At 49.6% G+C, this 21,662-nt stretch overlaps 1 protein-coding gene across 2 annotated transcripts; it reads left to right on the top strand.

The window, feature by feature from the left end:
- The first annotated feature begins 3,689 nt into the window (after positions 1-3,689).
- On the top strand, positions 3,690-21,205 carry CBX6 (chromobox 6). 2 transcript variants are annotated; one of them, XM_014256656.2, is made up of 5 exons: positions 3,690-3,817; positions 3,964-4,007; positions 4,155-4,220; positions 4,432-4,498; positions 12,457-21,205. In XM_014256656.2, exons 1-5 carry the CDS (start codon positions 3,749-3,751, stop codon positions 13,372-13,374), a joined length of 1,164 nt encoding a protein of 387 aa, XP_014112131.1. In that variant the 5' UTR covers positions 3,690-3,748; the 3' UTR covers positions 13,375-21,205. The 2 variants fall into 2 exon arrangements, with proteins under 2 accessions (XP_014112131.1, XP_005527683.1); XM_005527626.3 differs by having other exon boundaries at positions 12,403-21,205.
- Positions 21,206-21,662: the final 457 nt, after the last annotated feature.

Genomic DNA, 21,662 nt, shown 5'->3' with positions numbered 1-21,662 from the left:
TGGAGCCAGGGAAGCTGGAATTGAGTCATGCCATCAGAGCAGGACTCCAGCCAGCCACTTACTTTCTGGCAGCAGCTAGTGAGTCAGGTGAAGTTGTAAGAAACTGCAGTGCAGAGTTACGGGAAAGCCTGCTCTGGAGATTGTGTCTTTCTACCTCTGCCAATGCTGCAGAGGCTGGCTGGTACTAGAAAGAGCTTGTCCTTTTGCATGCATGTGTTGGCTGGATTAAAGGTTAATCTGGGAAGTCCTTTTTTTTTTTGATAATCTGTTGCTGTACTGCCCTTCTGATCCGTGCAGTGCAGCCGACTTGCCTTGCACAGCTCTCCCCATCGGATGCCTGAGAACAAGGGCACTCGGCGAAAGGGGAAACCACAAGGGTTGAGCAGTTTGGTCTTCTCCGAGAAGCACAGAGTGAAATGAAGCCTATGTGACCCCTGCAATGGCAGTCACTTCCCATCTGTTCAGTGCCACACAACTTCCCTGCTCTTCACAGCATTTTGCTTGCCAAGGGACCGCTTTTGAAATGAGAAAGTGAAAATCTGGGGGACTTGTGTAATCATCCTGAGCCAGCGGCAGCCTGGGCAGCTGGGCCTTCTTTGGGAACTCCTAGGCAAGCCCCAGGGATATCACAGCATCCCACTAGTGTAGGCACAGCACAAGTCCTATGGGCCTTCTCTCTCTGCTGCATCAAAAAGTTAGTGGGCTGGAGGGCTGGTTGTTCTGGCCACTGCTTGGGCCATGCTGAGGCAACTGTACCTGGTGTGGAGGGTCAGCTCCAAGGGACCTGACACAAACTGCTTGTGTGTGTTTCAGAGCTGCAGCTGGGAAATTCCAGCACACATTTACCTGGATGCCCATAGTGCCTAGGGTTTGCGTGGAGACGTACATGGCATTGGCTCGAGGGGCTGGGCTGTGTGCAGCTGTTCCTAGTATAGGTGAGGGACTGACCATTTGCTTTCCAAAATCTGCTGCTCCTAACAGTGACCTCACTGGAGTGAAGAGCAGCAGAGTCAGTTGATGAACTCTTGGAGCTGCTCTCCTGGAGGTAAGTGCTGCTGCTCCTGCCAGGTCCACAAAAAATGAGCTTGGAGGCAGCTACTGACTTTGAGCAGGTGAGTTCCCCATTATCAAGCATAATTTCAAAAACACATCATTTCAAAAGTGTTCTTGCACCTGCTGCTGTCCCCCTATGCCCGTACACCGCTGTCCAGGGGTTTCAATGTGAAAGATCTCGTTGCCCTCCCAAAGCTCATTGCTTCCAGGAACTGACTTCCCGGTGCTAGTAAGAAGTGTTACAGGGTATCCTACGGCACCAGGGTTTTGCAGGAAGCCAGTTGCAAGAAAAATACTTTTTTTCAGTGACTGTAGTGAACAATAGCTGTTCAGGGAGAGCTGTCCTCCCAGGTGGGTTGGTCTTTTTTTAAAGTGTTTTACTAGAAATGTGAATGAAACAAAGGAAATGTCCAACAATGCCCTGAACAGCTGGATATTCTGCTACTATTTTGCTTTGTGAGAGTAAAAGTTAGATGAAAGTGTTAGGCCAAACCTGTGCAACGGCAGCTCGCAGTGTTTTGAGCAGTGGCTGTGGCTGGAAAGAAGGTTCTGCTGACAGGTGGAAGGAGAAAAGAACTAGAAAGAGCACATAGAGCTCTCTGAAAAGCTACTGCCCCTTCTGGTCCGTGGATTACGGTGCATTTTGCTCCTGTCCTGAGGTGGGGTATGCTATTTGTGACCCACACATCTGTTCTGGGACAAGGCCACCACTCTTGGTTGCTGCACATGTGTTTGTGTAGCAATGTAAAGACTTTTCCCCCTTTGGATTTAAGGGTACCTGCTTTTGAGGGTGGATGATGTTGCTGGTTGAAAGCTCAGTTGCTTGACACTCAGCTACAAATGTAAAAGCAGTTTAAACAAAGTGAACAGTAACAAATGCTAATTTTAACGTGGATGGTGTTAACTAACACTTAATGTCCAAAGTTTAAAAAGTGAAAAGCAAAATGCAATGGATGTGATGGACTTGTTCTTTTGAAGTCACCTTCAAGCATATGAAGAACTGAGATTAAAAAAATGTGGTGTCCAGAGAAAAGAGGCAGTCCAGAAGAACTTGACCCACTCTAGGTGACAGTCTTGGGCTTTTGTTCTTGCCTGGCCCGTGATGCCAAACACCTGAGAAAGGGCCTCTTAGAGCCTATTCTTGAAGTGAGGGGTGTGACCTAAACGTAGAATTATCAGTGATGAAGCATGCTGCGGTTCAGTCCCTGACTGCAGAAACACGTCGTTCTCCAAACTGTTCACATGTCCTGAAACAGGGTCTGTGTGATGGTCTCCATCAGCATTCAGCAACTTTTCCATTAACCCCTCTTTAAATGGGGACATGGCAGTGGGGAGCACATCCTCTCCTGAGTCACTTTTCCTCTGGGCAGAGAGCTTGTGTTGGCCGCAGTATTTCAGCTGCTAAGGTGAAAGAGAACAAAACACTCTGACGTCTTGCCTGAATCACAGGCAGTGAGGAAAATATTCATTGTCCTACCTGCCTGCCTCGACTTTAGGAAATCCATCCCTGCTAGTACTGATATTATAGCCATAATATAGCCATTTCCAGAATTCCCTCTGAGTGAAACCCCTGAGCAAGAGGTGGAAAGGGAAGGTGAGTGCACATGGAGAAAGGGTTAGCAAGGGCCACAGGGGCTGAGGGGTCCCTGCCAGCTGAGCTGAGGAACAGGTAGCAGAGGGATTGCAATGCTCTGCAGGTACCTTGCTGGTCACTGTGCGTTTAGAATGAGCATCAAATGTAGGACAACCATTGCCTATAGCCCTCATCACAGCTCCCACTTTTTACAGAGGGTATCTGAAATGCACAGCCTTCTCACCCAAAAACCAGGTGAGAAAGCAGAACAGGCCAGATAAAGTCCTCTAGGTAAGGGAGGACCCTGCATTCCACACAAAAACAGCTGCAGGGCCGTAAGCTTCCATTTTGAATCGCAGAGTATGATTTTTGACTGAGATTTTTGTCTTTTTAGCACCCGCAAGAGAGTGTAAAGTATGCTGCAAATTAATTAGCTGTTTGCAGTAATAGTCAGGGCAGGGAATTCCTCTATGTGACTTAACATTTTTCTGGTTTCCTTACAGGTTTATGTAGCGTGGTTGGCCCATTTACCTAGCAGTACCTTACACTGGCTCAAAAATTGTACCTTATACTGGTACACACTCACGCCAGACAAGTAAACAGAATAAAACACAGAAAAAGGAAATAACATCTTTACGGGCCTTTACTGTTAGTTTTTACTTGGTACGTGCATAAGGCTGCCTGCTTCCCCTCTGGCGAGAGAGGGTGACGGTGCATCTGCAGCGGGAGAAGAAGAAGCTGCCGCCATTGTTTTAAGTAAAAAAAAAAAAAAAAAGGCCCCGTTCAGGCGGGAAGGGGCAATACCGCCGCCATGCCGGGATCTGCCCGGCCGGGACTCGCTTCCCTTCCCCTCGCTGCTCTCCCCGCTGCGCGGCCGTCCCTCGGGCCTGGGAATCCGGACGCCCCACGCCCCGCCCGAGGCGCGGCCCCTTTAAGGGCCTTGAACCGCGGGGGGGGCGGGTCACGCGCGGCCGCGGCGGGAGGGGGCGCGCGGGCGTGCGCGAGCCGGCGGCGGCACGAGGAGGGCGGGGCCGGGGGGCAGGGGGCGGGGCGGCGCGCGCGGGCGGGCGGGATTATTATGGGCTGTGGGCGCCGCCGCCGCCGCCGAGGGGGAGCAGCAAGATGGAGCTGTCTGCAGTGGGGGAGCGCGTCTTCGCCGCCGAGTCCATCATCAAGCGCCGCATCCGAAAGGTGAGAGGCCGTCCTCACTGGGGCTGCGGGATCCCCCCCTCCCCACCTCGGTCCTCGCTGCCGGGCCCCGGCCGCGCCGCTGGCCCGCCCGCCGGGCCCCCGCCTCACACGCCCCCCCCCCATGCCTTCTCCCCCGTGTGTTTCAGGGGCGCATCGAATACCTGGTGAAATGGAAAGGCTGGGCCATCAAGTGAGTGTATCCCGCCCGGGCTGCGGGGACGGGGGGCATGGGATGGGGCAGAATGGAATGGAGGGGGAGGTATCTGTGTGTGCGGCTGCGGGGGGATTTGGGCGCTAACCGCTTCGCTTGTCCCCTCCGCTGCTCCCGCCCCGGCAGGTACAGCACCTGGGAACCCGAGGAGAACATCCTGGACTCCCGTCTCATCGCCGCCTTCGAGCAGAAGTGAGTGTTCATACCCCGCCCTGGGCTGGGGGGGCTGCAGCAGCAGGTTTGGCTTTGGGTGGGCGAGCGGGAAACAGCGTCCAGGCGTTCCTTTTCTTTTTCTTTTTTTTTTTTTTTTTTTCCTTTTTTTTTTTTTTTCCTTTAACTTGTATGCATCTGTTTTTCCCTTTGGGAAAAGTTTTAACTTCTTGACAAATTTGATTCCCTAAAGGGAACGAGAGCGTGAACTGTACGGGCCCAAGAAGAGAGGACCTAAACCTAAAACTTTTCTGCTGAAGGTAACTCTCATTTAAATAACTTAGGCCTAGCAAAAAAAATCTCACAAACCTTGCCGGTGCGTGCCCTTGGAAGGACTGGACTTTCAAGTGACTTGTGCCTGATGCCTGGCTCTGTGAGCGCGGGGAAAACCCAACAGGAAAGGGGGGGGTGGGCAGAGGCGCAGAAGCGTGTGAGAGGAGAGCGCGTGTGCGTGCGACGGATGCCTCAGCAGGACGGTCAGCACACGCAGATGTGCGTGCTGAGCCTGCAGCCTCTTTTTCCAGTATCCTCTCCTTCTCATGGCCTTCTGTCGCCGCAGTGGAGAGCTAGCCAGTCCTATTCCCTCTTCTTTCAGCAGGCTGTTCCATCCGACCCGTGCCCTGCAACTTAGCAGCACGCTGAGCGGTCAGGCAGCAGAGGCGGGAATCCCGCTGCCACTTGTGCTCCTCTGATTGCATTTAAGGATGTAGGTGCTCCACGGGAGTTTCATGAAGGGTTCATGCTTTGATCTGTAAACTGCAGGCTTGTTTTGCTTTTGCAGGGGGTGGGGGGTGGCTGGGAGGAGGAGGAGGAGTGTTTCACCTCTGCATAGGATGGCAGCTGAAGTTTCCAGTTTCCCCCTGATAGACTCAGCATCTCTGCAAGATGTTGTAGCATCTCTGCTTGCTTTCAGAGAAGAGCAAGGAAGGTAGTCCCTAGTGCAGGCCTTCTTGCCCTGTATTTTTACCTTTTTTTTTTTTTTTTTTTTAATTAATAACTCCGGTAGCTGCATGACTGTTATGTGAGCTTTGTGAATTTATTAGTTTACAGATGAAATGCCTTGCTCTGGTCTCCTCTTCCCTCCCCTCCCTCTCCAACTGTCACAATCTCAAGTTCCAAACAAGCAAAGAAAGAACACACCTTTGTGCAGCTCAGACAGATGAGCAAGCTGTCAGTTCCCTTGGTTTTATTCTGATAGGAAGCCCTGGAACAGGCAGTGTGGACCCTGTAGTAAAGCATCACTATCACCAAGTCATCCTGTGGCTTTGGGCAAGTCACTTAGGCTTTGTGTGTGTTTTCCCATCTGTGAAACAGGTTAATACTTCCCTTTGCCTGGCAGCACTAGGAGCTTTACTCAAGTCAGCACAGCACTTTTAACTGCATGAGCACTGGAAAGCACAATGCGGGGTAGGGTGTTACTTCTCTGCTTTGAGAGGGCATAGTGAAGCACACAGAAGAAATGCAGGAACAGGCGTATTCTCATGTTCTGTGTGAAACCCAGGGGACCATGGTAATCCTTGGGAAGTCTTGCTGATGGAACTGTCTTCCCTGGTCACCTGTTTTTCTGCCAACAGTGTTCTGTATCTGTAGCCTGAGAATTACAAACATACCTGATATGTCCTACCTCCTATGCAGTATTTAGGGAACACAGACTAGCTGGCTTTCCTCTTTCTGGCAGTGCTTTAAATGTAACCCTTGTGTTTAGATTTCTAGCAATGCAAAGGAACACTTGAAGGGAAAACCCACCAGCTTGAAATAGTTCTCTGCCTGCATTAAAAAATACTGGTATTTGTAACACCTGACACTGTTCAGAGATGTAGAGAGGTGACTATGCTATGTGTAATCAGTTTCTTTTATTTTTGATTCTGAATGTGATACGGCCATATCTATTGCCATATCACTCATATAAAAAATTAACTGCTCATTTTCACTCATTTAAAAAAACTACAGCCAACCCCCGAACTCAAAACCCACTCATTGCTTCTCTTTTCCCCTTACCCTTTAAAACCCCCCTAAACTTAACGTGAATTATTCAGCAGCATCCTTTGAATCACATCCATGACACGTTTCTGTGGCACATCTTCCTTCTGCCAGCTTCTCAAGCGGTAATGGAAACCTGTAGGTTTGCAGAGCTGGCTTGGTACTTTGTAGAAGATGAATCGTGGTAGGGAGCAAGATCAGCTCTCCTGAAGGCTGGTGCCATGTTGTGGGAGAGGCTGGCAGGGCAGAGTGCTACCACTGTCACTTGGTTTGCACCTCTGGGAAACAGAGCTGATGGAACTGTTAGTGCTCTGACTTGCTGTTCCTCTGCGACTTCGGATCCTACCCTAAAAATAGCACCCCAGACCAGGCAGAGAGAAGTAACTCTGTTTGAGCCAGACCCATGTGAACTTGTTTGAGCTCTGTTCAGGCAAAGCACGGTCAACACAACTGCAGCTAGAGCTCCAACAGAGACTGTGAGATGGTTTGCAGCTCAGTTCTTCTGACCCCCAGCGACACACATTTGACCTCTTCCAGCCCCTCAGCACCGGTGCTGCCGTGGGAGGAGTGGGATTGGGTTCTACCTTGTGCATTACTAACGGTGTTTTCAGTTCTTTCAGCTGGAGAATCTCTTGCCAGTGAGAATTTCGGAAGCAGGGAAAGAAATTTGATTCTCGTATCCCAGAGGGAGTGTTTGGAGTTGGCAGTTAGAACAATATTCCTTTTGATCTGTTAACTGAACAGATTAGGCCTGGATGCAGTGATGTTTAAGCAGAAATCTGGCCTAGGACTGCTTTGATAGACTAGTCTGCCTTTGACTTGGTGGCTCGCTAGTATTTTTCATGTGTATCGGTGCTTAAACCAAGACTTCTGAGTCTACAGAATGGCATCAAAATAAGTGCCCTGATCTGCCATTCAGTTCCTTGGCTTGTGTGGGTGTTTTAGCTTGCAGTTGGGACTAGGTTTATCCTGGGATTAGTTCTCAAAAGTTGCAGATAGGCACCCAGGGGGATTTGCAGAAAGCATTCCAGCAGGTTAGTGGCCCACGCCTTTGGAAAAGCTTTGAAAAGCTGCATCTTTGACCACCTGCTGCCTTTTTAAGCCAGGCTCCTGTTTCTGAGAGCTGTCTAACACTTGCCCTTTCGATCAGACTGCAGAGGCACATCACAGTCCAGGCTTTGTAATACCCACTATCAAGATGGCTGGTGTTGAAAGCGACCCCCGCAAACTTCAACTGCAGAGTTTTGGGCAGGAAATGGGTCTTTATCCTTTGCATGCTAGGGGCAAACTTTCCCACAGCTGAGCTCAGGCTTGGAAGGAGGCTGTGATTCTTGTGAGGCTGCTGGTGTGCTGCAGCCCTGTGCTGAGCGGATGGGAAACGAAGTTGTCGGTCTGAATCAGGCAGTGCTGTATGTAAGGCTCTCACCTTATTTCTTAGGTGTCTGGCAGAAGTTATCCTTTAGGACATGGACATTGGTGTGAGGTTAGGAAGAGACGTAGCACGTGCTAGTAGGGATCTTTCTCTTCTCCTACTCGGTTTGCTCTTTTTATTTTGCTTTTTTCTCTAGGCTCTCTGCTGTGTGGAATGCAAACCTCACCAACTCATCTAATAAAGTCTAGCAAGTGCTATTCAGAGACAGAGCCCAAATCTGCAAGCTCAGTGGGTGGCTGGCAAAGACCCCTAGTCGGGGTGGCCATAAATACTAAGGTGACAGGAGTGAAGGGTAATGGGAAGGAAGAAGTAAGGGAGAACAAGAGCAAAGGGATTCTTAGTAGGAGAGTGGGGGAAGAAGGGGCTGAGCAGCATGGTGCTCTGTCCTTTTGCCCTTTCTTGAACTCCAAAGCTGGAATTGGGTTTCTTTTGATCTCCTCCCTGTTCGTAAATTATCCTGAGTAATTTGAAAACAGACTGTTCCCCTTTTGTAGCATTTTGTTCCCAATCCAGAGGGAAACTTTAGTTTATGGTGGTGTTGCTTGGGAGAACTGTGCTATGAACTGGCTTGCTTTTGCCTTGTCACTTGGAAGACTGCAGAAGAAAGAGGGTGATAAAAAGGCAGAATGGCAGCCAAAAAGGGGAAAGAAGAGCTCTTGCAAATGCTGTTTGGAGCAAAGACTGGGGGAATGCAGGTGGAGAATAAAAGACAAAGCAGAGCCAGTAATTCATGAGCGAGTAGCGCTACTATGGTGCAGGAGCGCCACTGGAATTGGCAAGATTTTGAAATAATTAACTAGAAATCCATTGCCTTGCAAGGTCTTTGTTTTGTTTTTTTTCTTCCAAATTGGAGAGATTTTGATACAAATCAGGTAAGAGAGGCCTTTCTAAGCACGTGTCTGTGTACGTGCTTATGTGCCTCAGTGCGTTAAGGGAATGAATGAACAAATATGCTTGCTGGGCCTCGAGGGACACTTAATTCAGAAATAGTAGGGAATGGGGGAGATACACTAGTTCCCAGGGGCAGTGAGGGAGAGCTGAACAAGATAAATAAAGGTGATACATATCCCAGACGGGAAGAGGGGGAAGGGAAGCAATCCCAGCAATTGGCTTGCCCTCATGACAGAGCACTGCAGCAAGCCTCCAGAAGCTGCATCCTGATGTAGGCTGAGCTGTAAGCAGAGAGTGAATTACTTCGTATACATGCTGAGTACCTCTTCAGCAGTGAGCACATCCTGCGGGTGAAAGCAGCAAAACCTAGAGAGGTAGTTTCCATGTGGAAAACTTGTGAGCCGTGTAGCAAACTGTGATGACACAGCTGAAAGGATTCAGCAGGTTTGTTTTTCAAAGACCTTATCCTCATATGGCTTGTGAATGTGATTGAGGAATGGATCCGGAGCAGAGAGAAGTGCATTTCCAGCAGACAAAATTGAATGTTGAGTCTTCTCCAAACCAAAGGTAGCAAGTTACTTAATCTGAATTTGGAAACAGGGGGGGCATAGCCTCTGTCCTGTCCTCTGCAGTGAAGGGACGAGTTCACGTAGGTGATGCCTGAATAAACCTGATCCTGTGGTAGGAGTACTGAGCTTCCCAAGTGAGAAAGCTCTGGGGGCTGGTCTTAGATAAAGCATCTGATACGATTTTTCTTGAAACCTTACCTGGAAAAACAATCTCAAGGTAAGCTGAGTATTTGCATAATGCTCTTTGGAACTAGCATTGAAGCTGGTCACTGGGGATAGCAGTGTAGCAGCAGGGGAGTACTGTTGGGGCCTAACTTACCCTCTCTTAATAATCTGACCAAAGTATCAATGCTGCATGTAGACTACCTGGAGACTACTCAAGCTGGAATTTAATAAAGGCAGATAGCTGAAACATGAGTTAGAAACAGCTTCAGCCTTGAGAAAATGCCCCAGAAGTAACTGGAAATGCAGACACATAGCATGTAAATGAGATCTACTGGTTCTGGTACACTGGAAAAGTCCAGGCCATGTACCAGGACTGCTGTGCAAGCGCAAAACTAAGACAGCTCTCTCTGAAAACAGGACAGGAGCTGATTAATGTGTACAGGCAGAGAAAGTAAAATCAGCAGGGCTCTTGAAGTGGCCAGGTAGTGACCATCCCAGCATTATCACTTTGTTTAATGTGGCTGATGGGAAGCTTTGCTCTTGAGTTTTTGGGGTGTATAAGGAAACTGAGGGTATTTGTGACTGCTTCTCCCACACTTCTGGGAAGCTGCCTTCTTTCTCTCGTGGGTGATGAAGGTGGTGCTGGTGGAAGGTGGCAGTTAGATTTGACTTGGAGCAGAATGGCTCAGAGGGGGCAGAACTCCTCACTCCAAGGCATAATTAGAGGGTAGGCAATTAGAAGGATTTTCAGTGATGCATCTGTCTATAACCTCTGCCTGGTTTCTCTTTTGTGTACTTTGGAATGGGATGTTGTGTTGCATTTTGCTCTTGGCTCAGCAGTGGTAAATTGGTGAGAAACCCAAAGCACAAGAGCAGCAATGCTGGAAGGGCTGGCTGTGATGTGGAGCAGGATGGAAAGGAACAGATTTGTTAATTCAGTCTGTGCTGGTATGTAATGTCAGAAAGCAAACTTTAGCTCGTTCTTGTGTCTGCCACGTGCTTCAGAGGGACCTGTGAAGATGGAGCAAGTACAGCCCAAATGTGCATTTGCCTGTGACCTCCTGATGGGGTCTGCAGTGTCTCCAAGCTGTGTATTGATGAGATGGGAGGGGGAGAGCTGATGTGTGGTGCAGGGAATTCATCTGGTGCTGTTGCTGTGCTCAGGCCTGTACAGTGCCTGTGACAGGAACTGTGTCTTACTTTCTCAACAGTTTTGGGCATGGAGTAACACACAAGGCTGACAAAAAGTAACTAGATAGACATTGGGATGCTTTCGGCTACAGCAGGGTGTGCTGGGAACACTTCTCTTTAGCTAGGTGGAAAACAGCCCTGTTTGTTAACATGCAGAGTGTCTGTGCCTGCCTTGGGGTTATGCTAACTTGTCCCTGTTTCTTTGTCAGTTGGCTAACACGGAGTCTAGGTCCTCAGTCAGGATGAGCCTTCCATTTGTGTTTTCTTGTACAGACAGAGAAGCCCTCATTTTTGCAGTCCTTTTAAAGCCAGAATACAAGTAGTACTGAAGGCTGTGATCATCCAGTGTTAGTCAGAGAGGAACAAAATGTCTTCACGTCTCTGTTCTTTGCTCATTCAGGATGATCTGGGGTTCCCCTGGGTATCTCTGTGGGAGAAGAGGGGCTCTGGCTAGCAGCAAAGCTCTGGAGCTGTAGGGCCAGGACTTTGAGCTTTTTGTGAAGGGGCTGGCTGGGCCCCTCGCTTAGATCTGTTAGATCCCTGCCTTTACACGCACATTTTTTTCCCCAGGCATTTCTCTGGTAGGAGGCACAGCCTGCAGGGTGACAAAGGAGATGGAGTTGAGTGCTAAGCTCTTAGCTGGCAAGAAGCCATCCCGATCTTGGCGTGTGCAAGGGGCAAGGGGATGGAAAAGTTGGGGAGGAAAAGCAGCTGTCGTCTTCTAGCACTGCAGTTCTTGCGGTGCCCACGAGGTGGGGGAAGCTGCTTACAGGATGGGCAGTCGCAGGGTGGGTGGCTCCCCTGTCCCCTCCAGGCCTGTGTGACTTCGACGTGTCACCACTGAGAAGCGCTGAGAGGGAATATGGAAGGGGGCTGGTTTGGGCAAGTACTGGGGTGCTGGTGGAAGGATAAGCTATACAAGCAACAGTGCTTTGATGAGATGTGATGTAAGAATAGGCTTTGGGTTTCCATGCCCACAGGTCATACAGCACCAGCTTACCAATGAAACTGTTGTTCCTGCTGCCAGAAAATGTTCCTGTCTCTGGTGCATGAACCAGGACAGGTTTTGGCACCAGAAGAGCTTAAAAATATTGTTCCCCTGGCCTGGCTCTTGGGGAGGGCTGGCACAGCAATTGAATGGGTGCTATTCCTGCTCTGGTCCAGTGCTAGGTTTCAAACAGGTGTGGTGCTCAAAAGTCAATCTCTTCTTTAAAGGAGCAGTTAAATTTTACTTGAATTCCAGCTGGCCTCATCTCTGGCTTTAAACACTGGACCTTGCTCCCACAGCACAGTATGGATGAATGACTAGCTTGTGACCCTAGTTAAAAATCAGATCTCTAAGTTTCTTGTGTTTAACAAAGACTGCTCCATCAGATCATTCTCACCAGCCTCCATCTGTGTTCCTCAAGACTCACTTCTATCACACTTTTCAGAGGTGATTCTCATTAGGCATTACTCTGCCTCTTCCCTCTTACCTTGTGCTCAGTTTGTAGAGAACCTGGTACAATGCCTACGTAAGTTTGGGTGCTGTCTCAGCAAGTCAAGGATGATGTACTGATAGTGGGGGGCTGTGCACATTGACTGATTATAAGACCCCCAAGGGGGTCTTTGAGGCCATTAACTCTTAACTCTGAAACATGCCTGGGAAGTAGAAGTTTCTCCCTGGGAAAAGCATGTGTCAACAGGCCTAGGGAAACATTAGCTGCCGAAAAATGATACAGAGTCCTGTGCCTGTGTGGGGGCTGTGCTGGAGCTATCAACAGTTTGTAGGTGTGTACCTGTACTTGTCGTTGGTGTTGGGTATAAATTTGTAAATTTATAAATTGGTACTACTGGTGAGTGCTTGGCCTGAAGTGAGCAGTGTCTGATCTGAGATCTGTCTGCACCTAGGCTGCCTCTCTGACCCTGTTTGTTTTCTTTCTCCCCACCACCGCAGGCTCGGGCCCAAGCGGAGGCCCTCCACATTGGGGATGTACACTTTTCTGTCAAGCCTGGTTCCAGTACCTCCTCTCCCAAACTCCACTCCAGTGCCGCAGTGCACCGGCTCAAGAAAGACATCCGGCGGTGCCACCGCATGTCCCGACGCCCCCTGCCCCGTCCAGACCCCCAGAATGGCGGGAGTGTGGGTGGCGGGGCTGGCATTCGTCCTCCTGTCTCACCCTTCTCGGAGACCGTCCGCATCATCAACCGTAAGGTGAAACCCCGCGAGCCCAAACGCAGCCGCATCATCCTCAACCTCAAAGTCATTGACAAAGGTGGGAAGCCAGCCAATGGGGCTGGGGGCCTGGCTCGGCCCAAGATCCCATCCCGAAACCGTGTCATTGGCAAGAGCAAAAAGTTCAGCGAGAGCGTCCTCCGCACTCAGATCCGCCACATGAAGTTTGGCACCTTTTCGCTCTACAATAAGCCGTCTGCTGCACCTACCCCCTCTCTGGAGGGCAAGGGGGAGTCCGAAGGCTCCCAGGCAGCCTCCTGTGGGCTCATTATGGGTTCCACCCCCTATGATGCCCCCAGCTCCAGCTCCTCTGGCTGCCCATCACCTGCTCCCCACTCCTCCTCTGACCCAGATGATTCCCCTCCAAAGCTTCTCCCTGAGACCCTCAGCCCAGCCATCCCCGACTGGCGTGAGTCAGAGGTCCTAGACCTCTCAATCCCACCCGAGTCGGCTGCCACCAGCAAGCGTTCTCCCTCGGGAGGGTGCAGTGGTGGGCAGACGCCCTCCTTGTCCCTCTCCTCTTCTGACCCGGAGCAGGAGGCCGGCAACTGGCGTCCTGAGATGTCCCCTTGCTCTAATGTGGTGGTCACAGATGTCACCAGCAACCTCCTCACTGTAACCATCAAGGAGTTCTGCAACGCAGAGGATTTTGAGAAGGTGGCAGCAGGTGGTGGTGGAGGAGGCAGCAAGTGAGCAGCCAGGTCCCCCCACTCCAGGGGTGTGGGGGGAGCTCTACCTGAGAGAAGTCGTGGTGCGAATGGCTGTCCTTAGTTCTCCTTCTCCCCTTGGCTGTCCCTCTGCCCTCACTGCCACCCTTCCTCCTCCTTTCCTCCTGCCCACTTCCTCTTGCCGGGAGGCTGGAGTGTGTCAGTGGGGCTGTGGGAGCACTCACTGTTCCTGGGTGTTGGTACTGCTAGGAGGAGGCGGGGAGGATTGTGGTGGGGCTGGGGAGTGGTTGTTTGTCCTTGAATGTGGTGTTGTCCAACAGGCGGTGGAGCCTTTGGGGCAGAGGGATGAGTGAGCATGTGTCTGTGTGCCTGTGCAGGTGGTGAGGAAAGTGCTGTGCTTCCTCATTCCCCTTCTTTGACAAAAAATGAAGAGGAGCTCCAAACCCTTGAGGGGAGGATGTAAGAGGATTGGAGCCCTTGCCCATGTCCTCCAGACCTTCTCCCACAATGTGCATGCAGACTCTTCCATTCTTGTTTCCCCCTTGCCATGACTACCATCCTGCCATCCTTCCCCTCTTGGCCTGCGGACTGGATCTGCCCTCTCTTCTACTGTCCTTGTGGCAGTAGCTGATCCAGATGCCCTCAGAGTGAGGGGGAGAAGGACAGGTGAAATGTCATGCCTGGAAGGTGCTTGAGGTAAAGCTGGGGTGGTGGGGGATGCCCCATGCAGCCTACACCTCATATTGGCTTCCCCTTTCCTTTGACTATTGGTGCTACCTTGGCAGTTGTATGGGTGCTTTCAGGTGCCCTGATCCCACCTCTCCTCCTGCATCTTCCAACCTGTTTGGCTCCTCAGGAGAAAGGGAAGAAAAGAGGAGTCTGCTTCCAGCCCATATCTTCCTCCTGATGTTCATCACTTGCACTAGTTTGGGAGAGAGGGACACAAGAAATGCCTTTCCTTGGTCCTTCTGTGCCGGAAGCAGGAGTGGGCTGTGCATCGATCCTTCAGTCTGTGGGGAGATAATGCCAACACGGTGACGCTGCCCCAGCCTCATGAGGCTGCTCTCCCACCCTGTGCATAGGCTGCCCCCGGCCCTCTTTGCATCCTCTTGCTCCTTCCAAAGGAAGGAGGTGTGGATGCTAAGGCAGGTTGTTTGTTCTTCCTGCTTGCCTTTGCCCCTCCTGCTCTCTCTTCCTTCTGGTGGGTGGCCTGGAAGAGGTTTCCTCTCTGTCTTTTCAGCATCTGAAATAGCCCTTACAACTGTCAACCAAAGGTGCTCATAAGAAATACCTGTCTCTCTCACATCTTTATGCATGTGCACTGGATCTCTTCCCCCTAAAGCTCCTGTGAGCTGATGTAGAAATTCCTTCTCTTCACCCCTAGCAAGTAGGAGGGAGCAAGACCACAGCTTGCTGTTTGTTCCACAAGCTCCCTCTTTCCCTGACCAGCTTTGTTCACATCCAAAATAAGCTCTGTTTTTTTGCCTGCCATTTTTGGCTTGCTCTGTTTCTGTGTGGGTCGTAAGCTTCACGGTGAGAAGCCGTTCCTTTGCTCTCCTTGTTTCTTCTTCTCGAACAGGACTGAGCCTGTAGAGGCAAGGAAAAGAGGTGCTGATGAACTGGTGGGAGAGCCTCACCCTCTCAGCCCTGTCCCTGGATGGGGCAGAGGGGTGTCACTTCTACATAACATGCTGCAGAGGTGAAAAGGGTGGAAAAAATTCCTCATGCCAGGGCTCATTTACTTACAAACATGCCCTGGGCAGGTGAACACAAGTGGAATTGGCCCCTCTGGTGCTTTCACTCAAGGATATTCAGGAGCTGCTGGCTCCCAGGAGTGCTCCCCTGCAGTAGTGATTTTGTGGTTGCAGTGATCTGAGGAGAGAAGGGAGGCAATTTGTGGGAGGGAAGTAATATTTGTCTGCCCAAGGGACATTGTCGGGGTGGTAGAGGGATAAACCGGCTTCTGACCTTAATTAGGGCTTTTGTGCCCAGAGCTTGTCTATTCCCTGCCTCCAGCGCCTGGGTTGGTGTAATAAAATCTTTCCTGCCCTCCCCACAAACCTTGCCTTGCAGTGGGTGGCATTCCAAGCTGTGGGAAACGGTGAATTCATACCAGTTGCGGTTGGGTGTCTGTGCAGACAGTCTGAGGGGGATTCCAGGTGCTTGTTAGCACCACCCTTGGTACACCTCTTCCTTTTTCTTGGTTAAAGAGCTTAGTTGACTCTTTGGGTATGTGCTTTCATTCACAGCTGAAGCTAGGGGCAGGGAGAAAGAGACTCCCCTGATCCATTCACCAAGCTAAGGCTTTCTATAACTTGTTGGACTTGTGTGCGTGTCTGTGTTAATACCTGCTTGTATTTTTTGTGGGTGTTTTTTTTCGTTTGGGTTTTCTTTCGCGCATCTTTCCTGTGCCTGGCACACCCAGGGGTCCCTTATGTTAACATAGCCTATCCATTTGACTGCGTCTTCAAAGATGAGCAGTTTGTAGGCATAGGGAAAAGCTCTTTCTTAGGAAAATAGCAAGGAGATTATTCTCTTTTTCCTCCCCCTTCTGAATAAGAACTAATCTGTGGCTGTGAGATAAGAGGAGCTGCTTTATGGGGTGGATGCAAACCGGCCAGTCACTTTAGGTCGTTAAGTTACTGTTTGGTGTGTATGTGGTGATGTGTTTTGTTTTGTGGTATCAAGGTTCTGAAAAAGTGTTGAAGCGTTTAAGTGGGAGATAAAAGGGAACTTTAATAGGAAACTCTTAATGTGTTTTGGCCAAGATGTGTTGCTTGGCAGAATTCTTTTCCCCAGTGTCTCTTGTATGGTGTTCTTTGGGGGCAAGGGGCAGGAATTGTTTAACTGAAGGGGTTTTGCCTTTCTCCAGAGTGGCAAGCAAGGGAACTGTCTGTGAAGAGCAAACCAGTGGGTCATTGTAGGGATGCTCCGCAAGGAGGCTCTTCCTGCGGTGAGGAATTGAGGGGACTTGTTGCAGCAGAGAAACTCTTGCAGTAGATCCTCTTTGTGGAGGAAGAAAGGAGTATGATCCGGCTTGCAGACACAGCTCACCTGCTTGTGTGACAAATCCCTCCCTGGGTGGGTCACCAGGTGGGAACCAAACCCTGAACCTCTGGATCCGAATTGAGGATCCCGTGCTGTTTTGAGTTAGAGGTTTGCTAACTTGAATGCAGCAGTCGCCTCAAGTTCCCTCAGGTGGACAAGGCACTTGAGGCTGACTAACCTACCTTTGTATTTACATGGGCTGCACTCCTTCTGAATTTTTGCCTTTGCTCCTTAATGGAGATAGGAAAGAAGATTCATCCATGCCTTTTGAAATGGGCATGGAATTGAGGGAGGAGTTTATTTGAAAGTATCCCCTTCCTTTCCCCATAACCCTTAGGAAAAAAAAAATCAACAAAAACAGGGAGATATTCTCTGTGTCTGTGCCATGTTTGTTCTCGTCGTCGTGTTTTTAGAGGAGATTTTATGATGGAGTGGAAAAAGTGAAATGATTAGTTTTGCATAAAAAAATAAAAGTTTTAAAAAAAATTTCTACAGGGAGAGAGCGAGAGAGAGTTTAAAAATGAATAATAAATGCAGTGATTGCACAAAATGTAGTGGTATTAGATGGTCCTTAGAGAAAAGAGTATTTTGTAGTATCGAAGCATGTGTGTCTGGGATGGTGTTTGGCTTGCTTGAACTGGAGGGAAAGGCATTCTAGGATTAAGCAGCAATCTCTGAGCTGAAAAGGCAAGTTGCATGTTGGAGGAACCCTGTCTACAAACCTTTCCCGTCCTTGCCTCCCAAGTGTTGGAGTGAGTTCCCTTCCCTCCCATACCTCTCCTGTGAGCTAAGGTGGAGTCTCCAAGTGGTTTTCTGGCTGAGCAGCCCTCAGAGATGGCCAGTCACGTTCTGACAGAATGTGGATCAGGTCATCAACATGGAAACAGTTTACTTACTTTGCATGCACAGCAAGCTGCTAACATTTGGGGTTGGCATGTACCTTTCCTGCCAAGTTGCTGTCTCTTCTCTTTTCCATCCCCTATATCCAAGCAAAATTAATCATGGTGGGCTTATTTCCTGGGAAACAGATATGCCTCCCCTCTGTAAAGTTTCTTAACTTCTTCCAATACCAGATGGGCGGTGGCATTTTTCTGTATAGAATTCACCACATCAGGACGGAAAACTGAGTCCTGTTGGTGTGTGTATTCCTGTATTCCAGCACCCCTTCTCCAACAGTGGCTGGATCTCTCGAGGCAGGTAAGAGAGCTGCCTTGTGTGCTCTGATTGTATTGCTGAGGGATGTGCACCCTCTTCTCAAGGCCAGCAAATGCTGGAACGTTTTAGGGTGGAGAGGAGAGAGGAACACCCTGACAGGACTGTGCTCAAGTAGGGCAGCTTTCTTCTCCAGCTTCCTTTGGGGTGGTGGGCAGGAGTTGCCTGAACATTCTTCAGAGCGAGGAGGCAGTTCTTGAGTGCTGGCTTCCCTGTCCAAGATGTCTGGTGTTCATCTGGCATGTGGGAGTGACTGCAGGGAAGGGGGAAACCACCAGATGTTGGTGTCTGAACAGAAGATGGCAGGCAGGGACGCTTGAACAGCTTTTCCCGTCTGGACTTCTCTGGTGCCCTTGGCAGTGGCTTTGCAGTGGCAGATGACTGATGTCTCGATGCTTCCCATACCCTGGGCCGCACTTGGGAACTTCTCTCTCTGCCCATCAAACTCTGTTGGTGCTTCCCATGGCTTTCAACTTGGAACAGAAACCTCCTGTCTCGTGCTCTCTTCTCAATGATGAGCAGCATGAGACTGGAGGGGCATGAAGCTAATGAGATATGAGCTCCTTTGGGGATGAAAAACAGAAATAGTGTGGTGAGCAGGCCCAGCTGTGGTGAGCCACTGCTTAAATTCTGTTTTCAAAAGAGAAAGGGAGCATTTTTCTGTGTCTCCCCTTACTGAAGTTCCCAGGGAGATTTTGTGGAATAAATAAATTAAAAAAAAAAAATTAAAAAAAAAATAATCACAACCACAATCATGCTTTTTACCAGGTAGGAGCTGTCTCTGAGCTGAGTCTTCCTAGGGATATCACTCCCTTCTCCAGCCCCTCTTTGTAGAGGAGGCTTCAGCAGCTCCTAGCGTTTGGAGATTATCACCTTCCTGGGCACTTCCTGTCAGAAAGAGGTTGCCATGCTTGAAGGATGGTGTCCTGAGTTCCCCCCCACTTCTGCCCATCCCAGGCCATGGCATTAGTGGGGCTGCTCAGGAGCAGGTTCTTCTTCCCAGGGAGGTGTAACAAACCTGGAGTGCGTGTTTGGCTAAGTGCTTATTTTCCCTTTTGCTTCCTTCCCCACCTTCTGACAAGACTTTTTCCTCCTTGCCTGGCACATCCTTTTACTCCAATGTCGCTTGCTTTTGCTGCATTTTTCAATTGCCCAATAATCACGCAAGAGCTGGGATCTTATTTACTTCTTATATATAAGTATATGAATATATAAAGCCTCCCCCCCTTTCTCCCCGTCTCACCCACCGCCCTGTGCACAGCCTCCCTGATCTCCGCTCTGAAGGTGATCTGCTGTAGAGGGTTCATTTGGGGTCGGGGATTCGGTGCCTCTGGAGTTCTGTTCCTTCTTGGCTTGCTGTGGTTTTTCTGCCACCCGTGTCACTGCCATGTGCCTGTGTCTCCCCTGTGCAAAGGGGATGGAGGTGGAGGAGACCATCCTGCTGAGGGTGCTGGCAGCCCAACTCTCGAGGCATTTGCGCAGAGATGGAGTGCTTAGTGTTGCTTCAGAAATCCCCTACTCCCTGTCTGTGCTTCCTTCCCCAGGTAACTCCCAGAAGTATCTTCATTTCACCAATGCTCTGAGGTTGAGAAAATAAGTGTCTTTATTTCCTTTTTTTACTTCTATTTTTGAAATCCTTCCCCAGAGTGCAATGTGTATGGTTTCTTTTTGGGGGGTGTAGATGGCAGGAGATGTTGGAGTCTGTCTCCATCCTCACCTTTGCCTTTCTGTCCTCTGCTCTTCTCACATTTTGTCATTGCCTGGTGTCAGACTGATGTGGTCGGAGGTATTTGCACCCTTTTCTGTGCAGGGTCAGTCTTGGAACCAGGAGCTTCTCCTGTGTTCTGTGTGGTGCATTCTGAGGTGCCCTGTGTCCCACCTGCTCACCTGTAAACATGCAGCAGGGGCCCTGAGTTCTTCTTTCTTCCCTTCTCTAAATTTCTCCTTCCAGGAGTGAAGGGAGATAAGTCCTGCTCTGGCAGCTCTTCTGTCCATTCCAGCTTCTCTCTGGTGGGAAACAAAATTACTCCAGAGTCATCCAGAAGCACAGTCCTTGGGATGAGGGTCCTTCCACCCCAGGTGAGCTGTGTGCTTTGAGCCCACACCCTCCAGGCACCAGCAGATGGCACTGGGATGGAGGAGTGGGATGCCCTCTGTGCCCCTGGGCTGAGTGGAGCTGGGAAGTGGGCAGCAGGCAGTGTGCTGTGGCACAGAGAAGAGCTAAGGTGACAGAACTGCAGCAAGATGCAGAGTTCTGCAAGTTTAAAAAATGTGTCTGCTGGGAGGAAAGGGCATGGTGGGACATGCAGGCAAAGTGTTAATTCCCACTGCAATACCTCGGTTCTTTACTTCATTCCTTGTTCAGCTGAGCACTTAGAGCTCACATTAAATCCCCAGAACACGGCTGGGTGGGTCAAAGCACTTGGTTGGGCTTCAGGGCCTCATAGGACTAGCGGGGCTTTTCCATGCTCCCAAGCAGCCCCCCAGCTGCTCTCTAGGGATGCTGAGGGTTTCCCTCTGGGCAGAGCAGCAGGTAGGTGCTCTTGCACAGATAGGTTGTTCTTCAGCTGCCCTGGAGGGAGCCTGCTGCTTCCAGCCCCTAGCTGCAAAGTGGGGGCACAATCTTAGGTCAAGTTCTCAAATGGAACAAAAAAATTAATTGTTGTGATGACTTTTTTTAGAAAAGAGTTGTCATGTCTGCACCTCCCCCAAGCAAATCAACTCTGTGTGCTGTCCTTCTTCCTCTTCTCCCCTGTGCCATTAAGCCTTGTGCACTCCCTAAAAATAGAGGGACTCTCTGCTTTGGGATTTTTTTTCCCCCATTTGTTTTCTTTTTGCATAGAAGGTTGTCTGCCGGTGGTGGAGGATGGGGGCCTGCTTCATCTCTTCCTTCCTTTCACCTTCCCCTGTGCCAAGCTTAGGCTCAAATGCTGCATATTCCTGCAAACACTGAACTTGGAGCAGGCGAGTGACCCCACTGAGTTCTGTGGTACTTGGGTGCTCCAGATTCTGCCTGTGCTTGAGCTTTGGCAGCATCAGAGCCCTTCCTTTCTCTTGGAGAAGGTCAGTCCTAACTCTAAGAGTGCTGATAGTTCTGGTGCAACCCATCTGTCTCTTCATTTCCCCTCACTTGGCATACAGAGTGAAGGTGGTAACTTTTTTTTTAATTTAAAATAAACCTAAATATGTATCTTGTAATTTTTTTTTTTATTTTGAAAAAAATGCATTTAAGGATTGTGCACGGATGAATTGTATATCTATATATTATTTTTTTTTTGTCTTGCAATTTTCATTTTAAATATAGTGTTTGTTCAGTTTTGTTTTGTTTTTTAATCCAGTTCCCAGCTGGCTAAACTCTGTCTAGAGTGGATGGGTGGGAGGCAGAGCCACTGGAAGGGTGATTGAATCACCCCTTCCCTTGGTGCTTCCTACAAGAAACTGGTTTGCTCCAGGTTTGGGGGTGGGGGTTGTGCTAATTACTCTCGTATTCTTGTACATTTTGTTCTTTCTGCTGCTCTTGAATATTGTATCAATGCCAGAAATGGGGAGTTAAAAATTTAAAAAAAATTAACCCAAATAAATTGTTACATTCCAAAGCCTGTTGTTGTTTTCCTTGGGTGGGCTGTGACTTGTGGAGCTTGGGAGGAGGGTAGCTACGGCAATGCCTGCCCTGAGCCAGCACGGATCACCTCTGCAGTCAAACACAAGCACCTGCAGCCTTCTTGGGCACTGTGGATCAGCCCTGGTTTGGTCTTTGGACCTTTCTGGACACAGAGGAGCTCTGACAAAAGACAAGGGAGTATTCTGAAGTGTTAAGGGAAGAGGGAATGTTTGGGAAGGCCAAGCCGTAGCAAGTGGAGCCTGAACGCCCTCTTCCCAAGTGCTTTGGAGAATTCCCAATGGGAATCTTTTTCGTTTAAGAATGAAATTAGATCAGAGTACAACCAAGCACCTGGTGGCTGAAAAATGCTTTATGCTTTTCCCAACTCCAGAACATATGCTTAAGTGCAATTCCTGACTAGCTGGTGTAAGAAATATGGTGGAAAATCTCCC

The sequence above is a fragment of the Pseudopodoces humilis genome, chromosome 5, assembly GCF_049639895.1.
Source record: "Pseudopodoces humilis isolate 2021_Gansu_Grassland_sample_001 chromosome 5, ASM4963989v1, whole genome shotgun sequence".
Lineage (NCBI taxonomy): Eukaryota > Metazoa > Chordata > Aves > Passeriformes > Paridae > Pseudopodoces > Pseudopodoces humilis.
The sequence above is the reverse complement of the archived record's forward strand: the minus strand, read 5'-3'. Positions and strand labels throughout refer to the sequence as shown.